This window comes from Grus americana, chromosome 7 (assembly GCF_028858705.1).
Source record: "Grus americana isolate bGruAme1 chromosome 7, bGruAme1.mat, whole genome shotgun sequence".
NCBI lineage: Eukaryota > Metazoa > Chordata > Aves > Gruiformes > Gruidae > Grus > Grus americana.
The window spans coordinates 33,142,844-33,166,489 of NC_072858.1; the positions used below are offsets into that span (position 1 = coordinate 33,142,844).

At 37.3% G+C, this 23,646-nt stretch overlaps 1 protein-coding gene across 2 annotated transcripts in view; it reads left to right on the top strand.

Annotated features, from left to right (window-relative positions):
• Window positions 1-23,646, top strand: part of BICC1 (BicC family RNA binding protein 1) — a 112,418-nt gene that overhangs the window by 44,259 nt on the left and 44,513 nt on the right. Inside the window, exon 3 of one of the 2 annotated variants that reach the window (XM_054832286.1) lies at window positions 11,185-11,254. In XM_054832286.1, coding sequence (XP_054688261.1) covers window positions 11,185-11,254 — 70 coding nt within the window. Of the gene's footprint in view, window positions 1-11,184; window positions 11,255-23,646 lie in introns of those variants that run through there. The other variant, XM_054832287.1, reaches the window with a different exon arrangement.

The window sequence follows — 23,646 nt, forward strand, 5'->3', positions numbered from 1 at the left end:
TTTATTTAAAAAAAAATGATGGAATTACCTGTGACCTTTGATTAATATTTCCATTGAGAGTGAACAAAAACATTCAAATCAAGTAAAGGAAGGAATTTGATGTTTCTCCATAGGTAAGGGCATTTGATCGATAGAGTTTTCTCACTTAACTTTATTGGCTGTAATTATAAATTAAGTACAAAGTTCTGTAAATGTTATTGTTGCAGAAGGTTCACTTAGTGCAGTTTTTGGATGCAGCAACAATGCTGCAATACTCGCTTAAACAAGACCCTTTGTTTTGAGAATGATCTTTCCTAGTTCATTTCAAGTAAAGTAAATGTTAAAAAAGATGCAGTGTGTGTGTGTGCACGCATGCAATGTTCTCTTCCCTTCTAAGCTAAAAATCCTTTAATGGAAAAGGGAACAATATAAATTCCAAAGCCATATCCACACAGGCAGCTTTCCCCAATTCTCTTTACTGATTTAGAGCTTCTATTTATAGCTCAAAAGTTTGAGTTGTAAAGCTGATGTTGTTTACACTGCTGCCTTTATTACCTTTACATACAATCTGTTAATTAGCTTTTTTAAGTATTATTGGTTGATACCCATTGGTCAAAACTATGAATGAATACATTGCCTATGTTGTTGTCCTAATTCTAGCTTCAGTACCTCTTCATCCTACACGTTTGCCTCAATTCTTGATAAAGTCATTAGGAATAGCTGTGACGACCTGATGAAGATGGTAAGTTTGTTTAGAGTTAATCCTAGCTGGGATATAGTCCTTGACAACAAACAGCCTGCTTGCTTCTTTGTGCAAGTCTCAAAGTCTGTACATGCAGACCACAAAATTATTGGTCATGAGAAGTTGGAGGAAAGCATGTTAGTATTTTGCTTAGTTTGACATGAAGCTATTTAGAAGTACGCAGATGGGAAACAGGCATGTTTTCCTGCTGTCGCCTTTTTATACCTGAACCTAGATTAGTTGGGAAATTCAGAAGCACTTTAATTTTTTGGCTAAAGTTATTTTGGCATTCAATAAAGTTAACCTAAAATAAAAATCATTTTAACAAAGATGGACAAATTAGTATGTAAGGATCGAATTCCTGCAGTATTAAAACAAATTACTTGTAGTGGAAGAATGAAAAAAGCATCTATGGCAGTACTGAACCTTATCCATACAGGTTATCCCATATAATAGTTTCTAAAATAATTTAAATATTACGCTTTTCAAAGACAGGTAAAGTTAGGGGAGAAGGACCAGCCAAGTAGTCACATACAAATACTTTCCTAAAAATGTGTTTGGGGTTTCTGACAGTTGGAATATAAAATAGGGAAATCGGGTACCCCCGCCCTACAAGACACATGCACTTTTGTCCTTGCACTTGGGAAGGCGCTTTTTTCATAATGCTTCTTCCTGGACAGGACCTTACACAACTGGAGCTGGATCCTTGTCCTCCCTGTGCATTGTGGTGTTGTGTATTTTTAAGTAGTTTACACTTACGTGTAAATTTATTCGTATCAGCAACCTAAACTAAGAACTAACATTAAAGGGTTTTCTATGTCTTATAGTTTTAATTCTCACTGTACTGTCACTCAGCATAGGAGATGTTTTTTCTGCCAAGCAGGAGCACAAACTCCAGACTCGAAATGGTGTTTTAGTCTGGAGTGAGTGGGTGCCTTGGGGCTATCTGCAACCCCTCCTGCTCAGAAATAGCCCCTCACCCTTCCCTGCAGAAAGGTAGCAGTAAGACAGTAGAGTGGGATGTGCTGTACTGCCTTCTTTTTACAGCAGTAGTTGTAATATAAACAGTGAATTCTAGTTTTGAATTCCATATGTAGACCACCTGAGGGGGGGGAACCCACAACAGGGCTTGGGATAGGAATCTACAGCTATAGCCCAAATGTAGGCCAGATTAGCAAGAGCTACGTATTTGTACCAAGCTTTGGGCTAAGTTTTGTCATCTCTTCTTTTGTAACTTCTTACACGCCCTGTATTTCCTCACCAAACCCAGTAGTCCTTGATGGTGTACCATTGATGTGTTCTGGCTCTGGCATCTCAAGCGCCTACTCTGGCCTCACCAGTTCTGGAGGCTAAATTCACAGTTCCTGAGTAACTTTACCCCATTCCTTTTTGTGTCTTGTTCAACCTTCCCATCCTTGTTCTTCCCCTGCTTTCTCCTCTCCACCCCCCCCCCCCCCCCCAGCCGAAAAAAACCAATAAACCATTAAATATAATACTTCTCCTGGTTCCAGCTACACCCATCACTCTGTTCTTGCAGCCAAAACTCATGTTCAGGGATTAGTCATCCTCTCGGATACTGCTGCTTCACCACTTTGTCATTAGAAGAAGAAGAAATAAGTATCGGCCCATGTAGAATTTTACTTGTCTATTGTGACCCTTCAGCTCAGGTCTTTTCCTGCTTATGTAGAAATAAATATATATTTAATTTTCATGCAAATTATATTCCATATTTCAAATAAACTATAAGAGCAAACTTGTTTATACTGCTCTAAATGCATACATACTGAGGGGGCCACACTAACTTTACTACAACTTCTTCAAAAGGAGAAGGTGCAAGATGAACATTTTATGAAGGTAAAACAAAATGTTCACAGACTGGCCAAATCTGTGTGTGTGTGTGTGTGTTTTTACTGGACATCCTGAGGTCTGATTTTAAAATTGTCATCTGTCACCATTTGGTTAATACTGAATTAGATTGTACACGTAATGGTTTCATTTTCTAAAATGAAATGCTCATTTGAATGTTAAAAAAATTTTTAACGAGTGAAATCTGCAATACTGATTTTTGGCTTTTTTGGGAGAGAGTTAGTAAATGGGATCACTAAGCCCTTTGCCCTGATACTCTTGCCTTGTTAATTGCAAGCACATTTTATGTCAAAACTGTGACTGCGTTTATGTTGAACTTGTCTTGTGTGTGTGTGTGTTGTCTTTAAAAAGAAAAATGTTTTTGTTGTCAAAACTAAAATAAAATTGCTGATCAACTAGCACTTTAAACTTATAAATATTCTGTGCAAAGCCCCAGCTTTCGTTATCGTTCTCAAAGCTGTATTCAGAATGCATTTAGAGATGTTGTTGAGATTAAGATAGTACTACATGTCAGTTTTATATTAACCAATTTCACTATTTAAGGTGTATGCTAGGTGCAGAGGAAAATTAACAGTCACAAAATGAGGATGATGTTTATCTTGTGGTAAGATAAATGTGATCAGACCACTCAATGTCTCCTAGCATTTTCAGTTAACCATTGAATTAATTTTGTATCCTGAAGAATGTTTTAGGTAATATTTGGAAAAACAAATGCTTATAAATCTGTATCGGATAATGGATGACGGTAAAGTTCCATCATGTCTTAGTCTCCTTTTTGTAATGAACCTGGCTTTGGAGTGATTTTGATGCTTAAAAAAAAGTGTCTTACTTGTTACAGCCTTTGTTTTTAAAGCTCACTTTATCATTCAAAACCCTACTTACAAAGCTTTTGCAGTTATTTCATCTTAAGGTAATTCAACCAGCGTTGTGATTTAACCTCATGGCTTAAGTATTTTCTATTTTATCCTTTAAAAAGTATGCTCCCTGTGAATAATTAAGCAGTTAAAATATACCTGTAGAAGAGCAAAAAGATATGCGATAGGGTTCGAGAATCAGTTGTGCTGGGAGAAGTCGGTGTGGGTGTTGATAGCAGGAATTTTTTATTTCTACCTGCAGAGCTTAGTACAATATCAACAGAACGCTTGGCTTGCTTTCTGCACCCACAACAGCAACTGTTTGACTGTTTTGGCTCTGCAGAAAGGGCGTTAGTTTTTATGACAGTAAAACTGTCTTCCCATTAATACTCTGTGTTTATGGAGAAACATTATTCAAGTTTTGAAAGGCTGTTACTGTGGTACTACTTTTCTCTTACTATTGATATTCCTGGATTTCATTTTTTTTGTCTTGCACAGTAACTTTCATCTTTGTCTTCTGTAAAATTGATGGAACAAATTTTCCTGAGGATCGAGGAAAAATGGTTTCCAGAAAACAGTCCCGTTAAAAATGGGGATGGATACAGTGATGTAGCAAAAACAATCAGTCACCTTTCCTTCAGCAACTGTGTATGAAACAGGCCTTGGGTACGAGTTATCCTCCATAAATTTATCAGTCTCTGGTAATCCATAAAGAATTGCTGTGTTTTCTTTAACCTGATGGAGATTCAACTTCAAAACAAGATTAGCAAACATCTACTTATATAAAGGTCATGATAATAGAAATTGTATAAGTAATACGTTTTCTAATCCTCTCTGTCCTTCCCTGTCCTCGTCCCAGCCTCACACATGGGATTTTCTCCTCTGCAGCAATTTTTAACTGTACACATTTACACTGGGAAGCACTTGCTTCTTAGTAATACATGTTGGAGGTTGTTTCAGGCTCCAAGCTCTTTATAATTCTTCTCTTATGTCAGTGGAAAAGGGGATATTTATTGATGATTTGTTAAAATGGAGATTAGGAGCCATCTTGAACTTGCAGATGCAATTGGCTCTGAAGTTCCAGATGGTCACGTTGCCAATGATGATTCTCTAGAGGTGCCCTTACACTCACCGCTCCGAGGCGTGCTCATGGAGTATAAGTGAACAGTCTCTATTGTGCATTTCCAATCCCTCCCTGCTATCTGCCTGTTGGAGAGCTTGATCCTTGCAGTTATTTTTTTGGGGGGGAGGAAGGCTACTGATGCAGCTCAGCCATGTATATTTTGTCTCATACTTCAGTGTCTTTTTGTTCTTTTGCTAATTCATAGTGGTTTTCCCCCTCTTTCCCCATTTGCTTTTTCCCTAGACTTATTACATTAGCACTGCATAATTTTTTTTCAGTTTTAAACTTTGTACTGCATGGAAAAATTGCATCTTATTTGATCATACTCTTTTGTCCTGCTGAAAGATGATTGTATACCAAGAATTCTCCCTCTGAGATGTGTAAACACAGGGTCGAGAATGAAATGAAGAGTGACTCGATAATTCAGAATGTAATTTGGGCCCTGTCTTGATTATACACTTTGTGGTAATTTTTTTTCATCTGCACACAGAAGCAGCTTCTGAGTAAAAACCAAGATCTGGAAGGATGATGTTATTTTTCCCTATAGAGTCCATTTTTTGCTTTGTCATTTAACTTGCTGAAGGAGAAAGACCTGCCCCAATACCCCAGGGGGAACTGGATCACTTTTAGAAGGGTTATTTAAGTTAGAAGAATATTCCTTGGTCCCTTCCCCTGCTTCTCATCCACCTCTGCGTCTTATTCTGCCTCACAGACAATAATGACTGTTATTTGCATGGACGTGATCATCTGTAGTTATTCAGCTTAGTTTTCTTTCGTATTATTTACCTAAATGGTCTGCTCCAACCACTTTTACAGTCAGCTCTTGTAAGAAGTAACTTTGCCTCCAGCCTTGAGAATGCTACAGGTAGTTCCCCCTGTTAGGGAAAGGATTTTTGAAACTTATTTCTTGGTGCTTGAATTATCTCTGCTTACTGAAATTTTAGGGCCTTGCTTACAATGTATTCTGGATTTTATTGGAGTGTTGTAGGGGGTTTTTAAGCTAAAATACTTCATGCGATACGTTCAGCTTTGAGTGTTTGTCACCAGGTGCTCGGACAGGATTTGCAGTCTGCTTACAAGAAATGGAGCGTAGTCTCTGAAATAATCCAAGTAGCAGAGTAGTTAGGTGCTCTCTGAGGATTTGCATTGTTTGATAGTTGAAAATAAGATACTGTTGCAGTACTGCAGATGTTTAAATGTCTAGTGCCATTGATGTTCTTCTAAACCTGGGTGTTTCTGTTTGGTTTTAGCCTGCACAGAGGAAAACCTAGAAAACTCTTTGAACACAAACTCAGCTGTTCATGACATGGACAGATAAATATGTGTACATACAATTTCATTGCTTTCTAGGGTTTTTAATAGCATGAAAAATTCAGGGTATCTACAAAACCTAGTATGGTGTATTTAAAAAAAAAACCACCAAACAACTTAAATAGAGTAAGATAAGCATGTATCAATTCTAAAAATATAATTTAAATGTGTTTACAAGGTTTTAGACAATGAGCAAACGTAGATGTTAAAGTACATGCAAACATGGTGTATATATCTTATGTTGTATTAAGCAAGGTTAAATTGAGGAGGCTAATTCCTCACACTGAAAGAGGGTTTTTCCATTGATGAAATAGTAAACTGGCTTTTTTTGGCACTATGCATGCAGCTTTGAGAGTTACTTTTGTCGTTTCAGTTAGAATGAGCTCATTGAGCTAAAGTTGAGAAAACTAATGGCAGAAACCCACTGGCAGATGCAGGTTCCTCTCTTACTCTTTTTTTCCTTTCACCATGAATAAGAACTCAGGCAGAAATGGCCAAGATGCACAAATCCCAAAGGTGGGAAGATCACAAATAGATAACTTCGTAACAACACTAACTATAAAGAATACTACTGTCATTTAATGTGCTTATTTTAAATGAAGAAAGGCCTGTCTGATAGGTTGTTCTTTTTTCATCTGCTGCCTGTAAAATACTTACTTTGAATTCTGAAATGCATGTGGGCTTTTGGGGAGTTTTGGTTGTTTTTTTGCATTTAGGACATTCCAGTTGCCATCCAAAATCAGCTAACAAAGATTACAACATAAGGAAAAATAACTTCTTACTATCTTAATGTAAAAACTCCCCGAAGTGCTTAAACTATACTTTTTTTTTTTCAAGCTGGAATACAAAGAAGCCAAAAGCTTTTCCTCCAGCTGCCTTACAGCTAGAGATTTTTTCATGAAGTCCCAATGATTTGCAACTAGAGCCAGTTTTTTCAGGGTCAGGGCACAGTCTTATTTGTTTTCTTGGTGTCTTTCAGTATCTTGTGTCATCTTCTGTATGTTCTCCACTGAGAATAGCTTACATATTTTGACTACGTAAACACCACAGTTTCTCTTGGGGAAAGGAGAGGAAGGGAAGATGTAGATAAATTATTTCTTAGGGTTTCCCGCATTTTGAGAAGCAGCAGTGTGAGATTATTTGCTATGTGATTAAGTCTTGCTGCCAGTCGTGCCTGCTCCTTCTTTTGGTCAGTTGATCCTTCAAGGTGAGGAGAGTACTGATTGGTATAAACCCTGTCACTTATTTTATGTGAAAAGAAGGGAAGCCTAAGCAGAGGTGCTGCTCTGCAGTCTAGATGATCATGAACTGATTCACTCATCCCTAGGCTGAACTTCCTCTGAATGTTTTGTAGCTGAAGTATTTATATAATTAAAATTCACGTATATATCTACATATTTGCAAAGTGAGTTCCGTTTTCTGTTTTGTTCATTTGAGAGCAGTACTGCTGAGTACTTTCGGGTATGTGGCATAACACTGAGTTTTCACTAATAAAGCTATTGCACTGTAATATGCAGTTGAGGGTTTTATGGAATGATTCCAGATTTGTTTCGGAGCGTGGCGGGGGGGGAATCCTGGCACTTAAAACTGCCTGGGTTAGCATGATAAAACAGATCGCTGCTGCATCAACTTCTAGTTCTATGCTATGCAGTTGTAGTCAAGCAGTTTTCAACATCATGTTTACCTTCAAGTTTAACACCTATAGTAAAATCTCACTTTCTCATTTTCTACAGCTTTGTGACACTCCTGCTGTTGTGATAAATACAATACATAAATAATAAAATAAATACAATAAATGCTTTAAAAAGCAAGCAAGATAGTTTAAACTCTTAAGGGTTCCTATGAAAGCCCTGATTTCTCGAATAAAACTAGAAACTATTTTCCATTGCAAACCTTTTTAGGCAGTTAAAATTCTCAAATTGTTTTACAGGCAAGATAAATTACTTTTTCACCAGTGAAAATAAGTGCTGCAGCAAAAAACTATTTTTTCCCCTATATAATATGTGGTTGTCAAAATTGTGGAAAATACGATTATTGCAATCAGCTTGGAATTTATGATAAAGTTTACTGCTTGGAGTTGAAAGCCAGCACATACTCTGAGCCTTTTTGTACTGCAATAAGTGCACTTCATTTAAATGCATCCAGACTTACTTTTTTTTTAACTGCCTAAGACAGAAGATAAGCTTTGTCTTTGTACTGACTAAACTGAGTCATCTTTTTGGTCTAATGTGGTATTTTTTAGCATTGCATTCTTCAAAGAGCTTAAGGATATTAGGTGGCCACATCTGAGTGGCTGGCAGTCAGACTTCTCTTCCTTTGAAGATCTCATGTGCATCTTTCTCCTACGTCCCCAGAATGTGTGCATCTCTGAAGTTGTGAGCTTTGATTTTTGGTTTAGCATGAGAAATGGTGAGGATTTAATTTCTTTAAGACAGAAATCTTCAAACTTTATTGAGAGGGTAAAGAACTGATGGAATGTAACACTTGTTTTGAATGACATTCATTCACTTCTCTTCTGTCTCCACTCTTGTGGTTCCTTTTATGTTGGATCTTCTTTAACTCGGTCCTGCACCATTCTTTGTTTTAGCATCTCCCTTCTCCTTTTTGTGAATGCCTCCCTATTTTCTATGTATTTCATTGCCTGTTGCATAATTAAGAATAATCCTGGCCCAAAGCCCTCTATCAGACACAAGTGAATTCTTTGAAATAGCTTTTTTGCATCTGGATTGGAAAATTGTGAAAAATGTGTATGTTGCTGATAGAATTTCACCCTCCTGGAAGTGTCTTATTTCAGCTGTTACTTATTATCCAATATTTGCTGAAACCAAAAATATAGCATAATGAAGTCTGACTGACACTTCCAGTTTTTCCACATGGTGTATTAATCTGGAAGTTGTTGTGGTATCCTAGGGATTTGGGTGTAGGAGATAAGAATTAAGAACTGTTAGAGAAGTCTGCCTTTGTTCTGAATTATACTATTAGGGAAAACTTATTGGCATTGTAGCTGTTTTCTTAATGCATTCATTCTCTCCTTGGAAGTGGCTTTATTAGTAATTTTGGAATTTGAATTTTTTATTATTGCTTATGCTTCTTGCAGATGACTAAAAGTACTAAAATACACTGCTTTGCTTAATTTCCCCCTAGTCCCACTAGTTTTGGTGAGTTGATTTTTTGGATGGTGTCTGCTCTTTGTGCATAGTAATTCTCATTTGTATTGATCATTAAAAGAGCACAATTAAGTTTTTTTTTTTTTAGTCCTTCTGTGGAAATTGAACAAAACTCTTGATACAGGAGGAATCAGACCCTGAGAGTTGCAATTTGACAAGCTCTCTCCTTTTCCTTTCCTACTTCTTTCCTACTTACAGAAGTCAAGTATTCTTTCAGTTCTTCTGATTTATATTTTTTCCTAATTTACAGCCTAAGTTTACAGTGAGCACTTGTTTACTTGTTACCATTATATGCATGAAATAATCTCCCTAGTACTTATTATCCCCCTTGTTGGCAACGGTATTTTTACATAGACTCACTAAGACAGCGTGAGCCAGCAGATCAAGGGAAGTGGTTATTCCGGTCTGCTCAGTTACTGTGCGGCTGCTTGCGGAGTACTTTGTCCAGTTATGTCCCTCTTGGCCCAAGAAAGATCCTGACAAGCAGGAGTGACTCCAGTGGATGATCACCAGGTTGATCAAGGGTCTAGAGCAGTGGATGTACAAAGAGAAGCTGAAAGCAGAGTCTGTTCAGCAGGTGAGGTAAGAGGGATCTAATAGCAGTCTTCAGCTACCCTATGGGTGGTTAGAAGGTATACTGAGTCAGGCTCCTCCTAGAAGTGCACAGGTAACAACAGCCAAAGGTTGAGCAAAGGAAAAATTAAACAAATAAGAGAAAATAATTTCTTAGTAAAAGTGGTCACACACCGCAATAAGTGTGGAGAGAGGCTGCAGAATCTCCTTCCTTGGAAGTAATGAGAGCTTGATGGGCAAGGCCCTGACAGCAACCTGACCTAACTTTGCAGTTGGCCTCACTGAGTGTGAGGTTGGACTTAAATGACTTCCAGAGGTCACTTTCTTCCAAACTTGTTCTGTGATTCTAGGACCCCTTGTAATTGACATTAGTCAAGCTGAGCGACTGATCACTCATAATCTCTCTTATAATAAGCTACTGAAATTTTCAAAGGAGTGAGGACCCTTTTGATTGTGGCAGTATAAAGTCTTGTCCATGTGCAAGCAGAACTGGACAATTTGTTCCAGGTGAAAATTCATCAGGACCTTCTATAATCAACATCTCTATTTAAAAAAAAAAAAAGCCTTGTCTGATGCAGCCTAGCATGATATATGTTTAATAGATGCATTTTCTTGGCATCCTGCAAGCATCTTGTCATGGACTAATATGGGCAGATCCTTCTTTTTTCTTCAGGTCCTCATAATGATGAGATACAGTCATCTTACGATGATCAGGTACTCTGATCTCTCAAGTGTGATGAGAGGTATGATCCCATCATACTTACTGATGAGATCTCAAAATTACTGAGACTAAAGAACTTCTCTTTTGACAGGCCCAACATTTCTTAGAACTGAATTTCAACTCGTATATATGAAGTCTTTGGTTTCATTCTGTTCCTTCTCGTATATTACTACTAAACGTATTAGTGATGCACTGCGATTCTGCACCAGTATTAAATTTCAGTATACTGTACCTATGGTTAGTGGACTTATTAAAATACAAGCGTCAACAGAATGAGAGTCTACGTGGAGCCAAATGACCACATGGATTTCAAAGTGTAAGTGTGAGTGTGTGCATGTCGAAGTCTAGATAGGCTTACGATGAAAAGTTGCTTTCAGATAAAGGAGGTTAAAAAAATCCCACCAAAACCTGCGCAGGTAAACTGATGTGTGTTGACTTAAGGATACTCAGAAGGACTTGATTTAAATTTGATAGGCTTTACTGAAAAGACATTTTGAGATAAGTAAAGAAATATTTTGTTATTGAATGATAAAGATTTGAAATTCTTGCTGAGATGGACCTAAAGCATGCTTTAGCTAGTAGTGGTCATTTGAACTTCATGGAAATTGTTGAGCGTCTTGGCTTTCTTTTTGGTTTTCTTTTGAATTACCAGAACTCAGCTCCACCTATTGCCAGACCAAAATTCGTCTCAAGAAAACTAGAAAAGTAGTTAATGACTTGTGCTATTTGTAAGTAATAATAGTCAACAGATTTACAAATGGTAAACATCATCTTTTGAAAAAAATTAACATTTGACTTTAAGAGAACAACAAAAACTTAATTTTTCATAAATTCTTTCTTTTTAACAGATTATGGAAGAAACAAATACACAGATTGCTTGGCCATCAAAGTTGAAGATTGGAGCAAAATCGAAAAAAGGTATTTTTGTTATTTTTATGGGTTGAAATTAGCTGCTAGAGCAGTGAAACCACAGTATAAACAATTCTGTCTTTAGAGTCACCATGTCAATACTGGACACCTGCAATTTTAATTTCAGTCTACTGTTTATATAAGAATTTCTTGTTGAAGTTCTCAGCTTTATATAGGTATTTGATGTACAAACCCATTTTAAGTACCTTGATTTTCTGCAAGTACTTTATTATCAACACTATTGTACTTACTGTCTTCAGCATGTGTGCTTTCTCCTGTATAATTCTACATCTCATCTGATCACTTTATTTTACAGTAGCCAAAGTCAGTCAGTCTTTCTAGTAACATTGTACATTAGTGGGTGTTCAGTGGTGGTTTTTTGTTTGTTTCTATAGAGTACAAAGATGTGTGTTGGTCAAGCCCAGTTAGAAAAGATATACTCATTGTGTCCCTGACAGAGACAGTCTGTGTGCTTTCTTGGTTACCTTAAGAAACCTAATTAGAGCTGTTTTGTAAGAATGGCCAGTAGTATGTGTGTTAAATTATGCTTCTTTTGGAACTGCAGCCTATTAATGTGAACCAGGTATACAATCTGGAACGTCTCTTTTTTGAAATAAGCCTTCTCATTCTGTTCTTAAAGAATCATAGGTGTGACTGAATGAAAGTAATAATTAATTCCCCTTCTACAGGAAAAATGAAATTGGGAGTGATTTTTAACATTACATGTATTTCTGTCCTGTTTAATATGGATCAGACTGATAATATTAAAAACCAAGAAAGTGGAGTTCAAATGATTTCTCTGTGCGTTGTATTTGGAATGTATCAGTAGAGATGTGGGCTAACCTTTGTAAATGAAGAAAGTCTCATGGGAAGAAGAATAATCTCTTTAGAAAGGTGCAGGATTAATAACATTTTTATGGTGTAAAGTAAGATTCAGTCTCTGAGGTACTTTACCACATGGTATTGAAGTACAAATTGATTTAACTTTTTTTCCCCACTTGCATGAAAAGAATCTCACTTGAGAGGGGAAAAAAGGGGAAGGAATTCAGACTGGAAAAAATGCAGGTGTCATGTATGTATACATTCCTATGTGGAACTGATGTTTATAGTAATATGAGTGTGCCATGTTTGTGCGTGAACCTGCATTCTACCTGTGGTGTTCTGCATACTTTCTGCCCGAGGTGCTGTGAATTGATACACAGCTAAAGCTCCTCAGGAAACTGAGGCAGGAGAGTATGTTTTTCTTTTGAGGGGAGAAAAGAAGAAATAAAGCAGTACCTGCGCTTTTTTTCTTTCAAATTAAATGAGCCTGGTTCTGAAGATGAAAAGCATGGATGAAAGACCATGAAAAGAGGGGTAAGAGGTGGCTGGCTGGGATTCTGCATTGGTACATAAAGATGCAGCTTTGTATGTAGATTAATTTAACCTCTTTATTAGTGATCTCAAAGAGAAGATAATGTTAGATTTGTGGTGAAGCTGTATAAGTATATGGAATGAATTTGAATACCAGGGGAAATAAAACAGCTAAAAGTTATGAGCTGATAATAAAACTAAGAATTGAGGGGAGGGAATACATAATACAGCTGGGCATACTGAGTACATCTGCAGTGGGAATGATTATCCTGGAAAGTCTTCATGCCAAAAGAAACTTTAGATAGTGATGGGCTGCAAACTAGGCATTTTAGCAATATGCTATACTATTAAAAAAAAAAGTTTCAAATGCCTGTGGACTGCAGGGTGGCTCTTGAGTTATGACTTTTACTCTCTGGCTAGCTTTCCTTTGCAAAGTTGTGTGCATAGGTACACCTAGGATAGTAAATTACAATAGGTGTATGAAGAACTCCTTAACCTAGAGGTTCCTCTTTCTTGTGTAGTTTGTATATTCTGTTTACATTTGGTATCAATTGTTTGCAATTCTGTAACTTTCCATTTGCAGCTACAGCAGCTGTTTATAGAGGGAAAATATTCTAAGTGTTTAACATACTCTAGCTTCACTTAATGACGTTTTGTGATTGAGTGGAGAGCCTGCAACAAACAACTGGCCGGCTCTCTGGGGACTTGAACTCGGAACACGCTATCTTTCCCTGTCTCCTGCTCCCTCACTGAACGACTGCTTATCAGGCACTCGGTTCCCAGACAAGAAGTTACGGATGGACAGTCTTGTCCCCCAGCCATACGCTGTAACCTGTCATAACTGAGCGATACCAAATTTTTCCCATAATTCTCCAGTATAATTTGCCTGCAGTTTCAGTAGCATCACATTCTGTGGATGTATGTTGTGGGCTTTGGTCATTCACAGTGTTCCTGCCAAAATATTAGGGGAAAAACAATCATTAGGAAGACATCTCTAGCAGTGGTGGTGGTGGTTTTGTCATGTTGTTCAGTCTACCATGAAATATTTAGGGCTTATTGTAGTGTTCCTCTCATTGCTGTTGTGAGTCTTCAATTTGAGATCATTAATACTAAATCAATAAGGACAGAGTACATATTTTCTTTCTAATTACAACACATAGGTATTGAAATTTGCAGACAAGCTGTGCATAGCGTTAAACAAGGTTTTAAGATTAAGTTCTGTACAAGACCCAGAATCTTTTCCTGATCTTGTAGGGCAAAAAATACTTCTGTGGTGAAGCAGAATTGCAAAGAGTAGATGACCGGCAAGTTGCTAAGTTGTTTCTTTTCTATGCTATGCTGATTATAGCTTTTAAATTGATTGCAAAATACTATATATTGAATGTCATAGTGGTGATTCATTAACTCCAGCTTGGTAAATATTTTCTGAAAAATTTGAATTGCAAAATGCTAATGCCTGGATTTAGCATTATGTGGAATTTAAACAATTTACTATGTAAAATTTCTTGTTTACTACGAGATTGCTAAAATAGCTCTTAGCAAAGGCTAGAATTCAAAAATCAATTATCAACTCTCAACAGTTTCATAAAGACCAAAACAGGAATTTCCTGGCTTTAATGAGTACCAGATGCTGCAGTCTTGCTCTAGTGATGAGGGGTGATGAGGGTTAAAGTATTTTGAAATACATGTTTAGAAAACACGCAAACAGATATAAATCTTCCAGTAGCATCTTACGCGAGTCATTTGTTCAGGTTGACAAAGACATCCCATAACATTAAGGCTTCAGAGAGGGAAGTGAAACAATTTAAAGCACTTCTGTAATGACTGATTCCTGTCCAGCAGTAGTGAAACAGTGGGCACTGGCATGGTCTGCTCTGCTTTGCACAGGTGCTGAAGAGTTCAGGGCATTCCAAAACTTCGTGTTCTGGAGGCTTCAGATCTTCTGTAGTCTGATAAATTAAAGATCAAACTGGGAGACAGTAACTCTTCTATACATTTCCCTTTCGCTCTCAACATACTCTTTCACTCTGTTATGTTTACGGTTCCTTAGGAATGATATTAATTGTCTTTTAAAGATTTATTCAGTGGTATAAAAGTTCAGAGTGAATTGCCAGATCCTAAATGGTCAGATGCTATAGTTCCACAAACACTTTTAAACCAGGTGCAAGCTAACATTTTTCCCTCTCCCTTCCCAAAATACTGACCTGTGCTGCTCTCCTGTTCTTGTGTCCAGCCCGTTCTGCTGTGCTGTCACTGGTGCTTATATAGTCACATAGACGACCAGGTTGGCTTAAAACTAACCATGGTTAATTTTTACTATTGGAGAGAGTTGAGGTTTTCTGTGCATTTGCTAGCTGTTTTAACCCAAACTGTATCCTCGGGCTGCCTCACTATATGCTTGTGTGAATCTGCAATGTTTAAGGCATTGGGAGCAGGTGAACACAGTGTTGTTCAGCAGCAGTGCTTGTTGATGCTAATTTAAGGTGCTCTTTAGGAGTTTTAGGAAATGAGTATATGTGAGTTTAGATTTCACCCATATTCCTTAATTTCTGCCCCCCGCTAGGTGCATGCCTTAACTTCTTTATGGCTGTTGAAATAATGGGGATATATGTGTGCTCAGAATGCAGACAGCCTTGAAAGAATGATTTCATCTCCTCGAAACTTAGAGGCTCTAGGCAGGAATTTGTTCAGAGAGTTGGAGCAGGGAAAATTTTGGGAGGCAATGAGGGGATATGCAAAGTAAATTGAGCTTACAGAGCAGGGGTAATTCTGGGGTCTCTTTCACCATTTACTGTAAAAGAAAAAAAAAAAGGCTGCTTTCACTGAACTTCTGTTGCTCTTTCTTTCTTCCTGTTCTTCCCATATTTTCATTCCTCATCTGTCTTCTCCAGATTGCTATCTCCAGCTCTTCTTTATCTGTGTCATCTGTTGAAGTTACCCACTGATTTATTTTCTTTCTTGAGCTGCTTTTATTTCATTTCACCTGTTCTTTCATTTGTCATTTCTTGTTTTGGCATTTGTTGCATTTTTGTTTGTTTTGCTTGTTTGTGTTTCTCTGGTTTTCCCCTCTTATTACTGATGCATTTTAAGTTGGCTAAGAAAAAAAAAATGGAGTCCATGTTCTGTTTGTGTATTTTTTCCTCATTTGATTTTTCTTTTTATTTTTTCATCTTCTGTTTCAAAACCCAAGCTTCAGTAACTTTTCAAAATTTAAACTAGTTTCTATTATATAAATATTTACTACATGCTATTTTTCATTAGCATATCTCAAAGGCAAGTCAAGTCCATAACATGACAAATTCATATCTAAGGAGAATGGCAGGAGGGGAGGAAACATAGTGGCACTGAAGGCATTAGAAGGAAGGCAGCAATAACTAGCAGAGGGTACTGCGGGCATTCATTGCTTGACAACTTGGTTTCACACTTTTTCCTTAAACTTTGCCTTTTGCAAGCTCTCTTGCAACTGTAATACCATATTTGAGGCAAATAATTGTACTGAAAGACTTCAACCAAATTAGTAACATATTGCTCCCATTTACCTGAATGTTGTTTAGACATCAGGGAAGAGCTTTGCACATTCCCGGAGGCATTATGATAAAAGCAAAAGACTTATGTTTTTGTTAAAACAGAAATGTCACTACATGGTGAACTTAAGGCCAGACTTGCATGGAAGTTACTGCCTTAGATATCAAGAGAAAACTAAAATGTAATCTCTGTTTGTTGCTTCAGACCTTTAAGTCAACTTTCAATTGTTTCCCAATATTTTAATAAAAGCTGAAGTTTACACTTTGAGAGGAAGAAGGGAAAGAGGGAAGAGAGATGTAGTAGCGTCAGGCTGTGCGGTCTTATGAATGTGTGCAAATACAGTGCTGGGTTATTTGCTCTTTTGGCATAGGTTTTCTGATAAAACTCCAGTCTGATTTTATGCTTTTTAGATAATTTCTTTTTCTCTTCAGAAATACTTAATTTTCTCAATTTAGTTTGTCAACAAAATCTTTAAAATGAGTAAAATCTGTTTTCGATGCTAAATCTCTTATAGCAAAATATCATGCATGGAGAAGTGGTTAACGTAAGAGCAGTTCAGTATTGTACTTGCCAGTTTTTAGTGTCCCATGTGCAGACACTTCATAATTTAAACACGTGTTCCATGGGGAGATTACATCATTTCATAAAACATAGACGCATCCCTGACTTATGCAATATTGCTTTCAATATTGGAACTGAGCTGAATCCCACGTTTGTACAAAGGAGAGGCTGCCTTTCCCAAGTCGAAATTTCGGTGAAACACATGGCAAAAAACCCTATGGATAACTCCTCAAATTGTTTGTTCCAGTGTATTAATGGACATTGTCGACGGTCATGCTCAAACACAGTATTTTATAATGAAATGTCAGTGAAAATGGAAGAGTTAACCCCATGCGGCATCGTTCTGTAATTTTGAGCTTTAAACAGCATCATGACCTCTTCTAGTACATTTGGATGTCTTGGGATTCTCCCTCCCTCCCCACCCAACCCCCAAAAAAAAAACCCCACCACCCACGAAAAACAACCAAAACCACAGCCCCAAAAACCCCACCAAACCAAAACACCCGAAAGTAAAGCAACCAGCCTAGTGAAGCATCAGTTGAGAAACTGAGTGCTGTGAAAAGTATTTGAGTTGCATTAAGTCGTCTTGGCCTTCACTTCAGGAGATTCTGTCTCATTGCATTGATGATATTTTGTAATAAATGCAATGTTTAGAGAAATGAATAGATTTCTCTGCTTTCAATTATCACTGGGATTGCCGGAATACCAGAAGGATTTCAGTATATGCTTCTAAACTTTAAGTTACATACTTAATCTTTTTCTAAATACCAGGTGGCTTGGTGTACTTCAGAGGCTGGCATGTTTGTAAAGTGCAGTTATATAATCTGAAATTTTCCCCAAGAAATTGGCCAAGTCTGAGTTCAGTCAAACAAGCATAAAAGTAACTAAAAATTACCTAATAGTTTAGACTATTTACTTTGCCTCATATAACTGCTTAAGTTGAAAACTGTAGACTCCGTTTCCAGCAGTTTGGCATCTACGAGACTGAAGACCTTGCAGTTTAAATATATAATGCTATGCTTTATGCGTATGTGTGTATATGCATATAGAACAATGACTCGTAGGATTGCTTTATTTTTAAAGTCTTCAGTGTTTTCTTTTCCTCAGGCTTTATATGTACGTTATCTCTACTTAATATAGTTGCAGCCCTAACACAGCTTTTTAATTCTCTGTTTTCCTTAAATGACTTCATTATTCTGGGCTGAAGAGAGATTAGCTTCTTTTTTCCTTTCTCATGATGTGTATATATAATATACATGCTTTAATTTTTTTAATTTTGCTGAAAAGTTATTTGAAACTAGCTGTATTGTGGAAAAGCTGCAGTTGTTGACAACACAGCTTCTATCACTTACCCCTGTTAAGCTCTGAGATCTTTACCTTCTCATTTGGACTGTGGGTATGGAGGTAGTGTTTCTTGTTTGTTTGGCTCTTTTAGATTAAAAAAAAAAATTTCCACCAAGAAACCAAAACCCAACCCAACAAAAAAAGGCAGACAAACCCCACAACCTCCCCACAATCCAAACCCCATTGATTTAAACAGCAAGAGCTCTTTTATAAAATTCTGTCTCTGTTGCTTTCAATAATGGTTACATTCTTTACAATATCCTAAGACCATTTCTAAATGTGTTCCTATAAGTGAATGGTAAGGAGGAATTGCTTGGTTTGGTTTTTTTTTTAATTCATCTATACATTGAAAACTGGCATTTCAAAAAAATGACCAGATAAAATTATTTAACCTATTTTGGTACTCTGTTCAACTTGAGACTCGATCACGTCAGGCTAGCCTCGTTGCATATGAACCTCTTGGCTGCTTGTACAATGTAGTGAGGGAGTATAATATCAGCTTTTTTGTATTTGAATTCCTCATGGAGAAGATCAGTATAGTCTGGAGAGTTAAAATAAAGGTATATGTGAAGGTGTGCATATATTTATATATAACGGAGGAAAATAAGCAACTCTCTTCTGTGAATATGGACACTGAGGTTAAGAATATTCACTGACTTCTTTATATAGAATTAGACAGTTTATGGCCTCAACCCAAACATAGAAATGTATGTTTGCATCAGTGTGTGTTTTTGTTGGTGTTTTTTCTTCAAAAGAAATTAAAGGTTGTATGTTTCAGAGATGGTTTAAGTTGCATGAAAACACTTTCTTACAAAGGCTAAATTTCTCAATTACACTTGATTTGACCTTAATTCTTTGAATATAAAAGTGAATCCTGCTACTTTTTCTAAAGAAATTGTGTTAAAAGTCTCCATGTGCTTAAGTTCTAAAAGTCCTGTAACTTCATTCACTTGTAAAATGACAGACTCTTCATTCATAAACACATACAACCTCTGAAACTGTATAGAAATGATGCAGTGAATAATGGGAAACAAATCTTAGTATGCTGGAATTGCTTGTATGCTTGCCAGTACATATCTGTGTAACTAATTTATTGGTCTTTAAGCTTAAGAAAAATACTCTTTACTGTAAATTACTGTAAAAGGAGTTCATAGTTTGTGTTTCTGTAAATGCAATAATGCATTGAGTTTTATTTTGCATGTCACTCTTAAATACTAAGCCAGCCCCACCTGAGAAAGCCACACAGCATTACAGGACTATCAAATACTTCAGACTTGTTAATGAAACAAGTACTCTAACAGCAATTTTTCATAGTTTTGGTCAACTTTTGCTCTTGACCTACTTCTATTTCTTTATGTGCTGCTTCTAATTGCAATAATTGTAGCTTCTGCTGTTCTCTCAAAAAAAAAAAAAAACCAAACCAAAAAACACCAACAACCAAACCCCAAAACAGAGTGGAAGAAGGTGAACAAGGGATATAATCAACTAATTTCCCTACCTTAAATTCAGTGCTATGAATAGCCACTTAATTGGCTTAGAGCCTTAAGCTTCACTTAAAAAAAAAAAAAAAAAAAAAAAAGTGGTGGTGGGGAATTAATGAGGCCCTTGGAGACCGGTAGTGGTATACGGTGCTTTTTGACAAACTAGCTTCTAATCCACTAAGATGCTTTTGAAAATTCTGCCAACTGTGCTGCAAGGCTGTACTCTAACTCTGATAGGAACCGAAAACGTATGGAGCAATGTCCTCTTCTGAACAACCACAGCCTGTTCTAGCATCTTTAACTAGGGTTGTAAAGTGATGCAGAAAAGAGACCATCTCAGCCTCTGAAGTGCTTAAAAACAAAGGCAACTTTTGTATTGGTTCATGATCAAGTTTAAATTTCTATTGTCTCAGCATTGGTTTCAGTGCAGCAGTTCAAATTGCCCAATGTCATGCTGCTTCTCACAAAGCACAGAACATACTGCAGACCAGCTGGAGCTCTGCCAGCAGCTCTATCGCTGCTGCCCATCCCAGGATTGCTTTGGGCTCTCGCAGTGCTGCTGGGTGCCTTCCCTTGTTTGTGTGGATCACCACCTTGACAGGGCAAGGGAAATAGTCCCCTGTCAATAACCGATCAGGTAAGATGGGTGGGGGTGGTGACTTGATGACTCTGTGCTGTAGGAACCTGTGCCCTCGGGAGAGGAACTCTCCACCTGGTTACCTGTAGGTCAGCAAAAAGGTGCTAGAAGATGAGCTTCTGCAGTTACTCCACGTGTCTTTCCCGTGTGTAAGAGGAAATGGGATCCTAGTGCACCAATTTGAGACAACTTCATACAACAGCAGTAGGCACAATAGTTTTTGATCGCCATACCTGGAGGACAGCCTTATTCCATATGTTGTGAAAAACAATAAAGCTGCACTTGGTTGTGTATTTTCCAAGTACTCCTAAAGGGAAGGCTAGTAACTACTTTTGCTAGAAATGAAATCGGGGGAGACAGAACAGTCTTCACAGCTGCTAAACAGCACAATTGTGGTCTTACCCCTCCTGCCTTACTGCATGCTTAAGGTCTGTCCCTCTGCCTCCATAGCTACCTGCTAGGCAGCTCAGCCCTCCAGCCTGGCATGGCCCAGTGTCAAACCCACTGATGGAGAAGGCATTCAGGGCCGCTGGTTTATTGCAGCCTGTGCTCTTTTGTCAGCAGAATTTTTCTTAAAGCTATTTAGTTTTGGTTCCCAAGGTATAAAGTTGTAGGTCTGACTTTATACCAGTTCAGTAAAGGTTTTCTTAAAAATCTTGGCATTTAAATGCCTTTTCCTTGTTGGTGCCTATGACAACAGAACCGTTGGTTTGGGTATTCTGTGTCAGCTCTCTTGTGTGGAGTATTATTCCTTTGCAGCTTTTATTTAACCTCACTAAAAACACGAAAAAAGATTCATCCTGTTATGTAATTGTCTAGCTGATAACTGGGTATATAAGTAGAGGGGGGTTTTACATTATGTTCATATTTTAGAAGCACATGAATTTCACAACAGTGTGTTTCTGCGTATCGAAGGTAGTCATGTCAGGAGATAAAGGGTGCTCTGTAATGTTTCTTGAAAATGCTAACAAGATTTGAGAGGGGAAGATAATTTCTTACATTTGCAGTTGCTTAAAGAAATAAAAATTCAGTCAGATCTGGTACATAACCTAGGAAACTGCAAGTTTTTTTTCTGTTCCATGGAATGACATTGAACTTATTTTTGTGCTTGACCTTTCTATAGCAAAACCAATGCTATTTTACATTTCCCCTTGGGTGAAAATGGGTTAACTTGATTAATAGGGCATCATATGTAGCTTTTTTAAATCATGCAACTTAGGTGAAATAAAACTGAATAGTTAGATAATCTGAAGTGCAGAATACCTTCATTTAGGAAGTTCTTTATAAGATGGAAAAGTACTTGCTCAATTATTTTATGCTTTCTCTGTGCTGGATTGTAACTTGTCCTCCAAAATGCTTAAAATTGGTTTATCTGACTTGCTCTGATGTAGATCAAAAAGGCATTTTTCAAAAGAAATAAGATTACAAAAATGCATTATTAGCCTGCATCGTCAGTGACTATCATCAGAATACAGCAAATGCTGGTCAGATAATTCCTATCCATCAGTTAAGTATTTTAGTCTGTCAGGCTTTAGAATGCAGCTCCTGGGGAGGCTGCCGTCATCTGCTTGTAATGCTCTATGTTATCTGCTTGTTAACTACTACCACTCTAATACTTCTTTCCTTTAGAGAAGGGATTATTCATGCTCTTTAGTATTTTTATAAGAGAAGATAAACTCTTGCTGTCAAATGTCAGTTGAAGCCCATAGTATGTTTTTATTGTGTTTTTCAGCATGTACTTTTTTCTGGGTTTGGTTGGAGCAGTGTCAACTTTCATGTTTTCTTAAGTATAACTTACTCCTGCTTCCATGTATTTAAATCATAATGGTTCAGAAGGTTTCAAGGGATGTTGAGAAGTTCTTGATGCCAATCTAATACGTTATTATATGCAAACATTTAACACAAATATGGAAAACTTATTGCAAGCCTAGTTGAGGATGCTAATCTAAATAACATCAGTTATGCATTAAGCATTCGTCAGTGAATGATAGTGATGTATTAGGTTAGCAAACACAATTCAAATTTTTGTTTTGATTTGGACCCGAAATGGCATAAGTGGAGGAGGCCAGAACCCCAAAACAGCTTTCAAAAGCACAGAGAAACTAGCATGCCTAGCAGAAATCCACCTAAGGATCTTGTCACAGGTTTTTAAAAAAAAAAAAAAAAATCCCAAACAAAAAAACCCCAACAAATCATATGCCCACCAGTATTACTGGGGAGAACACTGCATTTCTATACTCTGAAGGAATAATACCTGATGTGTGATATTCTCTAGCTGATAAATTTTTATAATCTTTTCAGTTTCTTAATATATTGTATTTCTGTAACTGCCATCCAAAGACCGATCTTCCCCAAAGAAAGGCAGTGACTCGCCTGATGCTCCAGGCTTTCCTGCTGATGGTAGCACTTGCAGGGAGGGCTGGCTACTGCATTTCCCTCTTCAAACCTGTGCAACTCCTGTAAATGGTCTAGAATTACAATGAAAGTGAGTATCATCCTGTCCCTGCAAATCTCTTTGTATTATAAATGAAATTTTTTAATTGCTTTTGTTTCAATCATTCTTTATACTGTGCATTCTAAATATAGACTGAGTCTGTGCCAAAGACCAAGTGCAAACATAGAAAACCATCATCGATAGAAAGTCTCTTTAATGACTTCCTCTGGAAACCGTAATTTGAATCATATGATTTTTCTGGAGTAGAATTAGCAGGGAATATCTGAAAAATAATATTGTTTTCAGAATTTTAAGCTTTTCATCTGTACAAACTTAACTTTGTATAAACTGTGCTAGTAATTTTATTCCTTGATTATTTGGCAAGACTAACGTTTCCTGTAAAGCAAGTCAGATCTAAAGAGAACAAAAACCAGGACATATCATGTTCTTGTGATTATTTTTTTTCCCCGAGATTTGTAGCAGTTACAAAATAATTGTTATTTTCATGGTAAATGCTTGTCAAACACTGGTAGCCTGTAGTTTTGGCTGTGTGGCAGCGATTGAAGCTGCTGAATTGATATAGTTGAACTAGCGGGACTGATGCAATCTGGCAGTGTTTATCAACCAAGGCTAGGCACTGAGGACTGTTGGCAAAATGTACTCCCTATATTAACTCCTGTGAAAGGGAAAGGAGAATGATCCTCTTTAATGGGAGGAAAGCTGTGGGAAAGGAAAAAGTTGGGAATTAAGTGGAATGAGGGAAGCAAGAGACACACAGAAAGGAAATGAGACTGATGAAGAGACTGAAGACAATTGGGAGGAGGTAGGTGTGATTCAGCAGATGAATGGCAGGAAACATGAGGTTAGAGTGGGAGTCTTAAAGAAATAAGGCTTTTGAAAGAGTAGAATAATAAAGAGTAAATAATGAAGATGGTATAAAGATAATGGGAAAACAGATGGAAGGTGGAAGGAGGGAGATGTGGGGGAAGGACTGGGTGAAACTGTATATACCAAGAAGTGGAGAGGAAGAATCATCAGTGTCTGGCATGGACTTCCAATACATATC